The 16,802-nt window shown below is 35.2% G+C and overlaps 3 protein-coding genes across 3 annotated transcripts; all 3 read right to left on the minus strand.

Moving 5' to 3' along the window:
- Positions 1-2,038: 2,038 nt before the first annotated feature.
- On the minus strand, positions 2,039-2,365 carry LOC148766240 (uncharacterized). Its single transcript, XM_088826840.1, has one exon. It carries the CDS (start codon positions 2,363-2,365, stop codon positions 2,039-2,041), a length of 327 nt encoding a protein of 108 aa, XP_088682966.1.
- Positions 2,366-8,103: 5,738 nt separating this feature from the next.
- Positions 8,104-8,776, minus strand: LOC105966507 (anti-muellerian hormone type-2 receptor). Its single transcript, XM_012991064.2, has one exon. The coding sequence runs from the start codon at positions 8,726-8,728 to the stop codon at positions 8,246-8,248; it is 483 nt and encodes a 160-aa protein (XP_012846518.2). The 5' UTR covers positions 8,729-8,776; the 3' UTR covers positions 8,104-8,245.
- Positions 8,777-10,618: 1,842 nt separating this feature from the next.
- LOC105966503 (Leucine-rich repeat (LRR) family protein) lies at positions 10,619-13,921 on the minus strand. Its single transcript, XM_012991061.2, has 2 exons — positions 12,357-13,921; positions 10,619-11,187 (listed from the first exon to the last, which is right to left on the minus strand). Exons 1-2 carry the CDS (start codon positions 13,482-13,484, stop codon positions 10,846-10,848), a joined length of 1,470 nt encoding a protein of 489 aa, XP_012846515.2. The 5' UTR covers positions 13,485-13,921; the 3' UTR covers positions 10,619-10,845.
- Between the last annotated feature and the right edge of the window lie 2,881 nt (positions 13,922-16,802).

The raw sequence follows: 16,802 nt of genomic DNA on the forward strand, positions 1-16,802 counted from the left end.
CCCTTACGGTGATTGTTAACGCCGTGTTTTATGATTTGGCAAGATGAAATAAAATCCCACTAATCTCGCCATTACCAATATAGGTGATTCTAATTTCCCAAATCCCTTATAACCGCAGCATATCACACCCAATTTTATTCTCTTTCCTTTCTTTCTATTCTGCAAATCGGATGGGAACACCGATGTAGTATACAGCAGAAGAAGCCAACTTTCGTCGCCATCTATTCATTCCAATGTCTACGCTTACTCATATATCGAGTAAGATTTTGATTTTGTAATTTACAGTTTTCGTTTGACAAAATAAAAAACTAGGGTTTTTATAAAATCGATTTCGCAGAGGAGATGAGGATAAAAGGCACGCAAGACATAAATGCGCTAGATTCAGGTACGATTGAACATACATATGTTTAGTTGTTTAATTGTATTGAAGTCTTCTGGTGTCTATGACACAAATCTATACAAAAATAGCTTGGTGGTTTGTTTTGCAGTTCATTATCTGAAGATTGTAGTATATATTCTAGATTTTTTATTACATATGAGTGGTACTATACTGCATATTATGTAAACGTTATTGGGTTGGGTGATTCGTGAAGATTATTGTTCTATATGTACCTTAATCATCTATGTGTTCTATGTACTACTGTGATAATCTATGGGTACTATAGTACTCTATGGGTACCTGTGATAGGCTGAGTATTGCTTTAATGATTATAGTATATCTAATCTCCTTGAATGTATTAGGACAATATATGGTTTGAGTACATACCAGTTTGTGCAAGTCCTATAAGACACTCAAAATTTTATTATTAAATAAACACAATCATACCAATGCTGAGGTCTTGAATCCTGGTTCCTTAATCCACTTTTTTTGGAAATGTAGGTTTTTTGGTAACTAATTATATACATATGTAATATTGTGGTACTCTAATGGGTACTATGATATTATGTAGTTGTCTACGTATTAGAAAATGTCAAATTCATTAAAACATTTACTACTTTTGAAACTATATGATCTATGTATTTTTTGATCTTCTAACATACATTTAGCTTCCTGGTAACAAATATGATTTGTCAAATTTGTAGGCGAGGCAATGTTTTCTTCAGTCGCCCTTGAAAATAAAAGAAGCAGAAGAGGGGTCACAAACATGAGAAGGAACATTGTAGAATATCTTTTAAATTACAAGATGGAATGAACGATTAATTTCTCTCATTTTGTTTTGTTTCTTGTACGCAAATGCAAACAATTTTGTGAATAATATTTGCAGTGTTGCCTAGTTAAACATAATTATGGTTTTAAACCTTTAGTTTTTGGGTAAAAATATTATAGACTAGCTGGTCATTGTTAGCACTGTTTCGTATCTATATATTATTGTACCTTTTCAAATTAATGAGTTGAAGTCATAGATATCATGTGACATATACTGTTGCATATCTTCGTACGTTTGGTGTATGGCCTGCTTAACGTAAATTAATTAACCAAATGCCCACTGTTACACAGCCTGGTAGTACTCTGCAAGGATTATCAACTATATAATCCTATGATATATTGTATGCGTCTTTGGTATGCTATGTTTAGCTACATGAACTTGGTATTTGCGCAATGAGTGTTTATTGTGCACCATCCCCGAATAAATTGTATTATCTTGGAATATGGCCATTGTTCCAAGACAGTCTTTGATATGAATTGAAAACACAAAAACAATACAATAAGTTTCTATCAAATGTTTATGCACACTTGTCTACAGATGGTTGAATTTAGTGGGAACATATATGAACTAAATACAAACCAAACACATGTAAAAAGAAAACAACTCACATGATTATGCAAATTTGAATTTTGTAACTGCAATAAATATTCAAGTACTCAATCAACAAGAAAATCCATGAAAGTAAAAGAAAACATCCATCACAAAAATATCACAATGCTCAAATGAGAAAAGTACTTCTAAAACACAAATCCATGAAAGGAAAAAAAAAAAAAAACTAATGTTCAACTTTAAACGCAAATTAAAATAGCTCAAAAGCAATCCAAATGAACCTACTCAATACGCCTTATGCATGTCTTCTTGATGTGCGTTCCAACCTGGTTGCAACTACTACACTTCATCATCCTCGCTACACTCTCACCCCTAAAAGAAATTATCTTCGTCTTTGGTCTACCACGGTTTGGCAGGAACTCAGGCTGACCAACGATATCCAACGGAGGGTCAGCAATATGTCTATCAAATGGGAAAATTGCTTTAGCATAACATTCTCTGTATGACGAAACATGAAAGAAATCTTCCACATAATTGTATCCTTCCATCTTCACTTTATAGAGCACACAAGCAGCATGAGCACATGGGAATCCCGAAATTTGCCACATTCGGCATGAACATGATTTATTCCATAAATCAACTACAACAACAGGTTCACTCAACACCTCATATAGCTAGTCATATATCCAACGAAACACGAAATATGCAACGAAACACGAAATATTTTTAACAAAACACCTAACGTGAACATATAACGATTATACACAATTAAATTAAATAAACCATCACCATGAGAAACGGAAAAAAACAGACATCGTACAATATGCATCTGGCGCCATAAATTACCTTATATTTCAAAACTTGAATTTGCAAACCTGCGGTAAAAATCATGTACCCAATCGAACCAACACAAAACACAAACCCACTACTACGTGACGATGAAAACCCATACCTTTTTGCGGCTGAATCTTAAAAAAACACACTCAATTTTTAGCAGATTGATATATGTGATATCTTCTTCACTGGCGTGTTGTATATATTAACGGGATTAGATTATGATACGGTTAATCTCAATCTGAAACGTGATTGATACGTGATCCCTACTTTAAAAGGACGTGATATTAATTAAAATATGTAACCCCACAAAACGTCACAAACGTTATGTTAATAATAAGGGTAATATGGGATTATTTATAAAAAAAATCCCTTATTTCATATATTTTACCAAACGAGGGATTTAGTTACGAAAAAAATATTGGGCTCGTATTCCACATCTAATTAAGTTTTGTTTAAGGGACTTGCAGCATATTACCCCTTCAATAAATCACGATAAATTAAACCGTCTTCAATAAGTATTAATTATTTTCGTCGTTATATTATATTCTATTGTGGTTCAATTTGGTACAAAATATCTAGGATAAATCCCTAGTTTAACCAAAATATTCAATAACTTATACTCATAAAGTTTCGCCATATCAAATGACTTGATATATTTATTCAAATGCTTATCTGTCACAGTCTTCAATTTATTTAAGATCTCAGATATATGTCGAATAATATAAATATATCTATGTCTCGAGATATCATCAATAAATAAGATGAACTACTCAAAACTACTTTAACTAGGGTATTTGTAGGTCCACACACTATAGAATAAAATAAATCCAAAAATTATTTGATCTTATTTACACTAGGCCCATCAACCGGGCACATGGTCCTTTTACTTTCCAAATAAAATTCTTAGACTGGCAGTGCCTTCACTTTTCATGAACCGTAAAGGCCCATTGTAAATCAGTCTCCAAATTTTACTTAGTAAAATCCAACCTCTTGTAAATATCAAATAATCATGCCATGGATGCGAAACGAATATATATTTATATACTCAATTGAGGTTAATTAATAGATTTATCCATTGAATATAATAGCAGTGTAGGAAATAAAATATTGTTAATATATTTATTATCAATCAATGTGTCTAAATAAAATTATTTATTTTCCACAATGACCAAGTCATTATTTAATAAACAAACTATTTATTTCAAACCATCCTATAAAAGAAAAATAAATTTCTTCTATATGGAAGACACAAAATGATAATCTTTAAATATAAAATCATACTTTCGATTTGAACATACTTAAATGTTACTTGTAATATAGATGTCACGTGAGTGACAAGAAACCTAATTATTAGCTCGCGATTGAAGGATTGACTGAATATGACTTCTAAAAGTGCCATTTTCCATTTTCAGAGGATCATAAACCCTATTTGAATTCCCATAATAATTTCAATTGAAAAGATCCTTTTATTATTCAATTGAAAATATTAAAATTCAATAGATTTCTTTTGGATTAAATTGATCTCGGTTTCCCACTAATCATGGTTTCCAAGAATTCACGAACTGTCAAAAGACGTATAGTCTTTCGAACGTGAAGACTAACCAATAATCCAAATAAATAATGCATGTATTAAAGTGGCTTTTCATGTGGCTACAAATAAAATTATAGTTATAAATTTCTCACGTTACTAAGAAATTCACTATTATATTATTTTGTACTTGCCATGGGCTCATCGTAGTGTTTCTATATATTGAACCAAAATTCAATATATAACACCGAACCAATTAATCGTCCTAAGAAAATAAATGAAGAACTGGATTTTCTTCCAAAAATTCACTTCATTCATTAACTCATGAATTTCCTCAATTAAAATACAAATTTTAAAATCCTCAATCGAAAGGCAATACTTAATATATTATTATATGTCGATTAATCCTAGCAAGGTTATTAAGTATTTATTTCCACTAAAGAAAAAATAATATATCGACGTTTTGCCCATGCAAGAAGAACGTAAAAATTTCAAGATCAACGACGATGAGATTGTCGGAGAGGAACGGAGGAAATTGTCGGAGAGTAACGACGGAGAGGAAAGACGGAGAATAACGGCGGAAATCGTCGGAGATGAACGGCGGAAATCGTCAGAGAGGAACGGTGGATAGGAACAGCTGAGTGAAAAAAGCGGAAATCGTCTGAGAGTAACGGCGGAGAGTAGCGGCGGAAATCGCCGGAGAGGAGCGGAAATCGTCGGAGAGGAACGGCGGAAATCATCGAAGAGGAACAGTGGATAGGAACGGCGGAAATCGTCGGAGAGGAACGTCGGAGAGAGTAATGGCGGAGAGAAAAGGCGGAAATCGTCGGAGAGGAAAGGTGGAACGGCTGAAATCAAGAAAGGGGAACCCAGAAACAAACACAGGACTACTCTCCAGTTTTCTGCTTTACTTTTGCGGTTTTTAGGTTTTATTAAAAGGATTATGTGTAGCACTCTATATAAAATTAAATAAAAAGTAACTTTTTTTTACAGTAAATAAAAAGTAACTTAGATTAGACACGACCATGGGCCGGTTCGGGCCGGTTCATACAGGTTCACGGTTCACTTTTTCCGGAACCGGAACCAGCTCGTAATATGCACAGTTCGGCGGGTCGGGTCGCCCCGTCGGTTCAATCCGGTTCCCTGCCGGTTCTGGGTCGGCCCGGAAAATTATATTTTTATATATATATTTAAAAAATAAATACTTAATGGATAAATAAATTAAAATAATTACTTTTAAATAGAAAACAAACAAAAGGAAATAAATAAAAAGGACTTTAACTTAATTTTATATGAAAAAAATGGGGGAGGGGGGGGGGGGGGGGGGATTCAAAAAATAGCAAATAACGGCCGGTTCACTGGGTCGGTACACCAGCCGTTATTTGCTTTTTTTTTTGAATTTTTTTGAATTTTTTTTAAATCTGGGTGAACCGTCGGGCCGGCCCAACGGTTCACGGTTCACCAATTCATAGAACCGGGCCCGTCCCGGGGACAACGGGCCGGTTCACGGGTTCCGGGCCGGTTCACCGATCAACGGTTCGGGCCGGTTCCGGGCCCAAAACCGGCCCATGGCCGTGTCTAACTTAGATGCTTGATTAGTTAGATTAAATTTCTTATTAAATTTTGATTAGTTATATAAATCGTACAATTTTCCGACCATAAATTTATGGGTTAAATACAGTTTGCACCCCTGTACTATATTGTTGCATTTATCCCTTGCATTTATCAACTCTCACGTCTCTAAACGCGTTGTTTCTGCAGTGATTACCTTTTTACCGTACCCTTACTTTTAATTAATAAAAATATATGATTTTCGGACTTGGGCAAAAGAAATCTTACACGTATAGAACTAAAGAAGAACATAAGTGAGAAACTTTCCCCTCTTCTTCCCTTTCATCTTCTCCACTGCGATTGAACACAACATATACGTTTTGGAAGCAATTCGAAGTGAACTTGGTGTAGACAAAGGTAAGTTCTCAAATTATCGCTTAATTTTGGGTTGGGGCTTTTTGGGGGTTTATATCTCGCACAATTTGGGTTTAGATCTTCAAGTGTTGGGTTACAGGCCTATTTTTAGAGAATTATCAACACAAAACTTATTTTTGGATTAGTATTCACAATACAAGCTCTATTTTGTATTTAAAATTATGTTCTTTTGGATTTAGAGATTTTGGGGTTTAAGGTCAGGAATTTAGAAATGCTTTAAAATTTATTTTGGAGAATCTTTTTCAAAAGGGCTTTGAATAGAGGGTTTCTAAAATCAATACAATTTTGGGGATATTTAGGTGTATAAGGGATTTCCAAATTTTGGGAATTTTGAGAATTTTACGTACAATGTGCTCCTGTAATTCACCTAATTCAGCAAGGCATGAAGGAAGATCATCTTTTGGAGATGGAATACCAGTCCAGCCAGATTGAACACAAAATTGGGAATGTGATGTTCTCAAATCAACCTACTCCAAACAACACTATCACTTTTACTACTGATAATGGGGATCATTGAAGCTTGTGTATCTTTATTTTCAGATGATTTCGAAGGTTCTTATTGATATATTTGATGGTTTTGAATTATGTTTTTATATTTTGGATTTTATTTTTTTTTTGTACTTTTGTTATATTTGAACTACCGAAAGACATTTTTAAACAGAGTAATTATAAATTTAAAAAGAAATTAAAATTAATTTTTAGAATATAAAAATTTGTTCATAGTTTTTGGGTAAAAAAAAACTGGAAATAAAAAATAGGAAGAAATCGGGAAGAAATTGAGTACAAATGGTTACAGAATGATGTGCACCTTTTATATACAATAGAGGGGTATTTTAGTCTGGAAATTTTTAAGGGGTAATGTAACGGATAGTCAACAATTGAAAGGGACAACTTTTTTAACAGAGATGGTCGGTAGTGGCTAATTGTCATATTTCATAGTACAGAGGGTTAAATGCAACAGCGGTAATAATACTATTTACGGGGATGCAAATTGTATTTAATTATAAATTTATACATCTTTCTTCTTTTTTTCTTCTGATAAGATAATTAAGATAATTTAAACACGACAGTTGACACACATACAAGTGTAAGCCCATATCAATAATGAACACATAAACAGTTAAAAGTAAAATATCACTTGATAAACTTCTAGCATGAAATATATTAATTAATTAATTACAGGTATATTATGAAGTTTAGACATTTATATTTCACGAAAAAAAAATTATGTTTGGGTAATTACAATCACACCTCAACTATAAATGTTCTTACACGTCAATTCTTGCGGTTTCAAATATAGTGGAATCTTTTAGATTATATGGAATATTCTCAATTTGTACATGTTTTGTCATATTCGAGCTCCACATTTTGAAGTAAGATGATTATAAGATGTGTTTTTTGGCTTCCAAATATGATATTGTGATGCATTAGAAACTGCATTTTTCAACAAAACAAGTACAAATAATGTTGAATTTGACACCATAAGAAAGAAGATACAAGAAGATTCATAGTTGAAAGGGGTAGATATAATTATCCAAACAGAAGGGGTTTTTTCATAATTTGATGATACCTTAGGGATGGTTGTAATTTTACCCTAAATAATAATACAAGCCAAAAAACGAAAGAGGGACAAATTTTAACCTTAAATTGCACTTAATTATATCGTAAACAATAAATTGATTTTCCCCTCATAAGATTTTTTATAGGGAAATTTCAGTTTTCATCCCTCAAGTTTGCACTAATTTCATATTTAGTTCTTCATGTTTTAAAAAAAAATACACTTCGTACCTCATGTTTCAATAATTTAACAATTTTGGTCATTTCCATCAATTTACCGTTATTCTGTTAGTTAAGCCAGTGATGGGCACACACTTTATTCAATTAGTTTTAACGGAAAATTGACGGAAATGACTAAAAGTGTAGAATTTTTGAAACACGATGGACTAAATGTGTTATTTGTGAATATGGGGAAGAAAAGGCGAAACTGGTGCAAACTTGAGGGATAAAAACCGTATTTTTCCCGATTTTTTTTTTTTTTTAATTTGACAGTTGCTTAGATATTACACGAGAAAATGGATACAAAGATTGTTTCTATAATAAAAAAATAAAAGAAAAAGAAAAATGGTGATCGAAATCTCTAACCAAAGCATTGTTCACTTGGAAGCGGGCCGGGTATGGATCCCTGCACAAAAAACTGCAGCCCGAACACGACTAAAATCGCGAGCAACGATAGGTACGACAGCCCCTCAACAGCTCCTAATAAACCGAACGGCCCGTTTGGCAGGCCCGAACCCGTTTTGGTCTTGGTGTAGAGCGACCAACCCACAATGCCTGCCACCGCCAGATAGCTCACTCCTTCGAGTGCGCCGATGGATCCACCCGGGCCGGGCGGGAGCCCGCAGCCCGTTGTCTTGAGAGTGTAAAGGGACCACCCGATCACCGGGTTGGATACTAATCCTCCGACGACGGCAGCCGTCTCGGCGGTGGTGGCGCCTTCGCTGCTTTCGGCGCGTACTTTGAGCAACGGCTGCCGCCGGAATTTGGTTCTGGCGGCGGTGGCATTGTGGGTGTTTATGGGTGGCAGCAGCGATGTGGGAGATGGGGATAAGAGTATTAACATTTTTTAGGCTTTTTGTTATGTTTTTTTTGTTAAATGTGGAGTGATTGAAGGATTCAACTTAGATCTAATCTTATCTACTGGTTTTCTAAGGAGTGGGAATTTGAGCCACATGAGTTCAGGGGCATTTTCGTCATTTCAAATTCAGGTTGGTTTCCAACAATTTTGATTGATGTATTTTGTTTTTTTTCGGTCAAGATGTACTTTTATTAGTGGTCAAAGGTAAATTATTGATGTTATTTATTCTAAATTCAATTGAGAGATATTAATTTTCATTTGTCGCAAGACCGCAGCTGCTCAAAATACTCGTGTTCCATTAAGAGGAAGACCAATTACAAGGAAGATCATAAAAAACGCCTATTAATTATATTTAAATTTTTTTCTTGTTGCAGGATTAAAAAACAAGTTATTTTTGCGAAACCAAAAAAAGAAAAAAAAAAAAAAAAAAGTACAAGGCTAGGCACAATAAAACTCATCATCGTTGAAGCGAAATCTGCCGCCAAAGCGCCGCCACCGCCAGAACCGAGCAATGAGCAATCCTTCATAGTCACAAGAGCAAACCGACCAACACCGATGCCCAAGCAAAACCTTCAACAATTATGGTTTTTGAAATCTAAAAACATTGTGAAAAATCGAATGATTTTTTTTTTTTAATAATCGATCTTTTTCCATTTTTCATTTTTTGTCATAATGTCATTACAAAGTCTCTATGAACACATAGTCGTGTCATTATGTTGAAGAATCGACGATTTAAGGTTACAATGTATGAATTTCTTTTTTTTAAACTATCGAAACCAAAAAATATCTACCCGCAAATGTCGATTTTTTGTATGGGTGGTCGACATTTGCACTTTGATTTTATGGTAAATTTTCGACATGTCGATTTTTTTTACAGAAAAATCGACATCTTGGTGTCGAATTTATGATAGTTTTCTCGACATTAAGACACGTCGATATTTGACTATTTTCCTTTTTCTTTTATCTTGGCAACATAATCAAACACGTCTGCAAACGCTAATCTGGTATGCGCGGAATTGCTTTTCAAAACCGAACAAAAATGGTCACCCGACTAAAAAAACACACATTAATACATATATTCCCATGGATTATTCTACCGTAAAATCTTTCATTTAGATATATTTGAACTTCTTATTTGTCGTCTTTGTAAGATTTGAGGGTTTTGAATGTTGAATTTTTGTGGGTGTGAAGAAAAGAGTCTTTGGGATTTCGAAAGAAAAAGAAGATGAATTTGTGGTCTTTGTGTTATTTCCCAAACTAATGACACAACTATGAACTATGTATTCATAGAGACAAGTTTTTTGTGGATTTTGATTTTATGGTCTTGTATCCAAACTAATAAAAAGCGTTATTCAACTGAAATGAAAAGCGGAGAAAGTTATAATTACGACTTTGTCCTAAAGTTGCAATTGTCTGTAGTCCCAGAAGCAAAAAAAAAAAATTCATTAATTATTATATATACTCCAAAATATTCACCACTTTCCAAATCAAGATTCCCAATGTTTGTTCGGCGCAACTGACAAATAATACGGGTCGAACCAAGCCCGCCCGCCCAACCAACAAACCCGGATCGGATTCGGATCACAATAACCCAAAACCCATTCCACCAGGGCCATGCTTTGGCAATACCACCCACCTGCAAAAAAAACCCAGATTATTATTTTTAGTAATAATAAAAGTTGGCTGATAGATAATACAACACACCACCACACCACACCACACCAATCATGCATGCACGCACGCACGTGTAAGCAAATACACACAACTCTTAACCCAAAAACGACGCCGGGTTTGCATTTTTCTGATTCAATAGAAAACACACACACACACACAATTTGTACAACCCACACCTCGTTTTTTCCCTCCAAAAAAAACACAAAAATAACAATTTAAATTATAAAAAAGAAGAAAGGTTCCTCCAATTCAACTGAGTTCCATAAGCGAGTTGAACCAGTTCGTTCACAAGTAGAGAGAACTAAAACTAACCAATCCACAACTATCAAGAAGCGGGAAATAACTTAACCACTTTTTAAACATTTTCTTTTCTTTTTTTTAATCTCCTCCACCATTAAAACTCCATTTTCCCTCCAAACTATTTCGAATCATTGCTTAGGGGATTTTCTATACCGCTCAACGTTGTCGTCGTCTTCGTCTTCATCGCCGTCGTCGTCGTCGTCGCTGCCATCATCGCTGCCGTCATCATCGATGATGTCGTCGCCATTGGCGTCGTCACCACCACCAACATCGTCTCTCTTCCTCTTGTTGGAAGTGGAGGAAGAAGGGGGCAACTCCTGGACTTCACCATCTTGGTCATCTTCTTCTTCGTCTTCGACATCTTCGTCCATTTCCGGATCTTCATCTTCTCCTGCATCACTTGCTCCAGCATCTATTTCGACCCGCCCAACTGGTTGAACCAGGTATCCTGACCCGTAATCATCTTCTTCCTGAAATTAAACATCCACGATTGGTTAAAAAAAAACCAAGAAACTTGGCTACATTTAAAAGAGGAATCCAAGGACACTCTTATCATTAAAGAACAAAAAACCAAGAAACCGTGACAAGTATACAGTATATTTCATGGTACTTAACAGCACAAAAAGATCAAATACACAACTTCAACATACTGTAAAATAACGAAAAAATCCCTCAACCTAAATTCAGAGTATAAACATACATAACTTAATCAATAAAAAAAAAACCCTCAATTCGGAGTTGCGTACACTTTCCAAGGTTCCAGTTCTGTATTGTCCATCGACAAGGATGAAATGAGCATGTTCAACTGTAAATGGGGAGAGAAACAGAAGATGCAGATTTTACAGGACCTTGGAATTGAAATAATTTAAAAACTTTCCAAAAAATCGAATTTTGTTAATAAAACTGTCGACGATGTTTATCTTCCTTCAAAAATTGTAAATTCAAAAGGATGCTTATCAAGGGATCCCAAAGATTTGAAGCCAGCACACAGAGAACACCGAAAATCTAAAAGTTTTAGACCCTATGAAATTGAAGCTTTGAATCCCACAATTGTATGCACAAACCAAATACATAGATCAACAGAAAAATGACAAGAAATGCATCTTCACGTCATGAAAATCAAACTTTATAACAGATTTGTCCCCAACGACGTGCCATCTTTCGAAAAAACAAAGTTAAATTTGACGTCCACATTACAGCTGATTCCAAAAGCCATATTAACCATCAAAATCAAGATTGAGCACAAATATGCTTAATAAACCATAACTAACCAAATCAAGCAGAAAAAGCTCGATTTTTATCCTTAGCACCTAGACCACACCATCCAGTCAGATATTCAAACATGCAGTCACGATTAATATCTTAAAACCAAATCATCGAACATGAACCACATAGGCTTAAAAACACAAGATTGAGCACAAACATAAAAAGCAAGCACAAACAACCAAATAACACAGAAAAAAAGCCCAATTTATCCTTCTAGCACACGCAGACCACACCATCGAGACAGATATTCAAACATGCAGTCACAATAATCGAACGCCATAACACCAAACTATCAAACATAAACCACATAAGCTAGATCACACCAAAAGGACCCCCGAGACATAAAAAAACAAAAGGGATTATCGATTATCACCTCATCTTCAGCCTCTTCTTCATCCTCAAACTCCGCATCTTCCTCGACCGCCTGTTCCTCCTCACCCGTCTCCCCATCATCGTCTTCATCGGCAACATCCTCCCCTTGCTCATGCCCATCAATTTCCCCTTCCATACTGGTCAACCGCCTAGTACTATCCGGCTCCAAAGAATCCCTCTCTTCATTATCCACTTCTTCCTCCTCTTCGTCCACGTCATCGTCATCTTCGTCCACATCATCATCCTCGTCATCGTCGTCGTCGTCGTCATCATCGCTGTCGTCGTCTATCTCGTGAACCACTACAACGTCATCATCCTCGCCTTCATCTTCCTCGAATACTTCCTCCACCGAATCATCCTCCTCTTCGATTTCGTCGTCTTCCTCCTCTTCAACTACAGGCTCCACTCTGAACCCGTTCGAATGACTATGGGAGCTGCCGCCGTGGCTCAAACCGTTAACCCCTCTAGAAGTTTCGGTTTCTTCCTCATCGGCATCGCTCTCTTCGTCCTCGTCTACTTCAACAACCCCTTCTTCAGGCTGCTGCCCGTTGTTCAGCCTCACGGAGCGATCTTCACCATCGATTTCTCCGCTCCCTGGATCGTCTTCTTCGTCCTCTTCCTCCTCCTCCTCGTCGTCAGATTCCGGCCTCTCGTTCTCTTCGGCATCCATTTTATCCAGGTATTTCAAGGATCTTATCAAGCCGAAAACACGAGATCGGTAGTCCTTCACACGTGTGACGGGGCACTCGTAGAGATCCAACGAAACCAGCCTCAGCTGCGCCAGAGGCCTCAAGTCGTTGATGTCTGAAATCCGATTGTTCGACAAATCGAGGTCGCGGAGGGATTCGAGCCCCGCTCCGACGAGAAATTCGAGTCCTCCGGCGATCCGATTGTCGGAGAGGATGAGCTTCTGCAAATTAGGGAGGCGGGGGAACTGCTCCAGCGACGAGGCGCCTATGTTCGCCATGGATAGGTGCTGCAGGTTGCGAAACTTCTCGAACAGCGGCGGCGGTGGTAAACGGCCGTGGACGCACTTAACGGCGCCGTCGAGGGTTAACGTCCGGACCAAATCGACGTCGGTTTGGCCGTCTAACGCCGTCTCCACGGCCCTCTCCCAGATCTCATCCATTACTGTGTTTTAACAAAATCCCTTTCTGCTCCACTGTACGAATGAAAATCTGTAATCAATCTACTTGACGATGAAATTTCTGGGGGGAAAATCCCTAAAACCCTAGAATTTGGAATTTTTTTTTTATCTGTGCTTTCTCTCTCTAGAAATCTCTCTTTCCATGTGAGGGGCTGGCTCGGTCTAGATATTGGAGATGAGTCACCCCCGAGTTAGACGAGTTAGGGTTGGTGGTTAGGTTGAGTTATGTTTGACCGTGGTAAGGTTAGTTTTAGATATAAAGTTCATCCAATAAGAGAGTGAATCTCGACCGTGAGATTACCGAGGCGGGGATCGATGACGTGGAGGATTAATAAACGGTCACGATGTGCTGATTTTGTGTTTGTTTAAAAAAGCAACTGACGGACTAAATGAGAGCTCAATGGGAGAGAGAGAGAGAAGGTCACGCGCTCGGCAAAGTGTGTTACGTCTTCTTCTTGGGTGGTGTAAATATATCGCAGCGAAGTAGGAATATACCCCAGAGATTCCGTCTATATTACAACGGTGCCATTGCAATTTGAAACGTTTTATGCATTTTTTTTTTTAGAAAATGCATTTTTTAATTAGTGATATTTACATTTCTATATAGCTCTTTACCATATTATATGTCTTTTTAGAGAGTTTTTTTTGTCCCAATTTATTTATCATTTTAAATTTTCAATGAAGCATTAATTGCATTATTTTCAACTCCTAATTAATTAGTTAAGAATCAATTAATATTGAGGATATTCTAGTAATTTTATAAGTTTTTTTTACTATATTCTATGCACATTTATTAATTTTCTTAATATGTGCTAAACAACCCAAAACGACATTTAAATTGGGACGAAAGTAGTATGTATTCTTAGAGGATATTTACATTCGATATTTTATAGTGATATAATAATGAAATAAGATCAATGTATATTATACTCTTTTGAAAATGAATCATATTGTTTCAATGTTTAATTTTTATAATGTTTAAATTCAATGTATGCCACACCCATTTAAATTAATAGAATAATATATATTTTGCACGAATATATATATATATATATATATATATATATATATATATATATATATATATATATATATATATATATATATATATATAAAGAAACGTTGAGACAACTCTAAGCAACCTAAAAATATTTCTGTAATTATATTTTTAATTTAAATATCACTTATAAATTTTTTCATGTATTTAAATAATAAATGTTATCGTGTGTACTTCACGGGCGTAAATACTAGTATGTATGATTTTACATAAATTTGTGGGAGATGGTACTCAATATATCTCAAGTAACTATGAATTCTGAAAATGTTGTAGCAAAATTAGAACATTTTAGCTAAACCTAAGCTAACTCATTTGAATAAGATTTTGATTATTTTAGTTACACTTTAGATATATAACTAACTTAACCGAAATTTAAAAGAGTTTGAACTTGGCGAATTTCTATATTTAAACATAAAGCAAAAACTAGTAATTAAGGCATAAATCTTCTTAGTATATGTAATTTAATTGCTTAACCTAAAATATTTTTATAATAACATAAAAACTTTTAACACTGAATTATGATCACCACTAATGAAGGCATTCAAAGTATTTTAGATACACCTAAAAATTACAAATAAATGTAGTACGTAGAAGAGAAAAAGGGTATAGCATAGGAGCTTGTAGAACCTAAATACTAATAAATAAATTTGAAAAAAAAAAAAAAAAAAACGAAGGGGTGATTTTGCATGAAATCGACCGAACTTGGCCCAACAATCAGAGCCATTGGCCCAATATCGGCCCAATAAGCCCACCAACAGGAAGATGGTCGAATGACGAGAAGGATAAGAAAAGCGAGAAAGAAACCCGAAACCCGCTCTCCATGCATCCGTTGCTACCATAGAAGTATGGTATCATCATATGGTTGCTTGAACTCAAGTACAACTATAACAATGGCAAATTCTCAGATTACCATAAAGCGAACGACAACATGATAAGATTCTCCGGATTCTAACGGGTATAAATACGAAGTTTCAAAGATCCCAAGGTACGCAAACTTAAGGACTAATATATGTATGATCTCACTTGTTAGTATGGGTGGGTAATCGGATAGGGTTGTGACCCGACCCGGTCAGATTTTATCCGACTGAATCGGTAATTTTCAACTCTACCAGGTTCGGGTACTTGGTGTTCTTAAACCGGGGCAGGTCCAGGTTTTAGTATTTCTAATCGGGTACCCGACCGGGGTACTCAGACTAAAATAAAATAAACTACTTATCCCACTTTCACCAAAGTCCAACCCAATTTCTAGCCCATCTATATATTCTTTTTATTTATTTATTTATTATTGGGTTCCATCTAATATATTTCATTTTGAGCTTCCAATTCTTGTTTTTATATTGCAACAATTTGTTTAGTAGTTCAAGTTTTTATATTGGCACCTAATATTTTATTATTTTTATAATAAATAAATGACTTTGTAATAGGTAATAGTTCGAATATCAACATTTTTATTGAATATTGGTGCCTGAAAAAAAAAAAAAAAAAAAAAAAAAAAAAAAAAAAAAAAAAGAAGAAGAAGAAGAAGAAGAAACCCAAACCCGACCCAAAATAATTTTTATATCGAAAACCCGAATAACCCAACCCGATCCGAATGCCCACCCCTACTTGTAAGATATAAATTCTACTGATAAATCCCTTACTGTCACTCACTTGATCATCAAAATACTAACTACATCATTAAGTTCGGACTTTTTATTTTGCAGGGCTCACCAGGTCCAACTTTAAATCCAAACGATTGTCTAGAATGAAAAAAGGTTTTACGGACGAATCAAGGAGATATGATGGTTTTTTAATTTTTATTTATATTTTTATTTTTTATAAGACAACTGCAACCAATTATGTATATGCATTAGGTAAATTGGTAAACCTCCATTTAGTACAATAGTTTACAAAATGGACGTAAGTATGTAAATCATATCATGTATAAGTCGTGTGTGGCAAACTCGACCTAGAAAACGTTGAATTATTAACCTTTTTCTAAAGTTGAAAATCTAACTAAACTACTTGATACCTCTATTCGAGATTCTTTTAGTCGAATTACGTAGAGTTCAATTATTAATTTGCGGGAAAGAGTGCTATAGTAAATATAAGATGGCAAATTGAGATTTTTTTTTTAATCTTAAATGGACCTATAAATTAGAGTCGGTGTTGCGAATGGAAATTGGATGGATCCTAATGAAATTAGGATCCTCGGAATAATTATTTGTTTTAACTGAAGCAATTTCAATTTCGTTTGAAAAAAA

This window comes from Erythranthe guttata, chromosome 12 (genome assembly GCF_056151865.1).
Source record: "Erythranthe guttata isolate IM_541 chromosome 12, IM_541, whole genome shotgun sequence".
In the NCBI taxonomy this organism is placed as follows: domain Eukaryota; kingdom Viridiplantae; phylum Streptophyta; class Magnoliopsida; order Lamiales; family Phrymaceae; genus Erythranthe; species Erythranthe guttata.

Bases quoted from the DNA above. Each gene is read 5' to 3' on its own strand.
- LOC148766240 (XM_088826840.1), bottom strand. From the start codon at position 2,365: ATGTGGCAAATTTCGGGATTCCCATGTGCTCATGCTGCTTGTGTGCTC.
- LOC105966507 (XM_012991064.2), bottom strand. From the start codon at position 8,728: ATGTTAATACTCTTATCCCCATCTCCCACATCGCTGCTGCCACCCATA.
- LOC105966503 (XM_012991061.2), bottom strand. From the start codon at position 13,484: ATGGATGAGATCTGGGAGAGGGCCGTGGAGACGGCGTTAGACGGCCAA. The intron at 11,188-12,356 runs GTGATAATCGAT...GTTTAATTTCAG, and splicing joins AAGAAGAGGCTGAAGATGAG to GAAGAAGATGATTACGGGTC.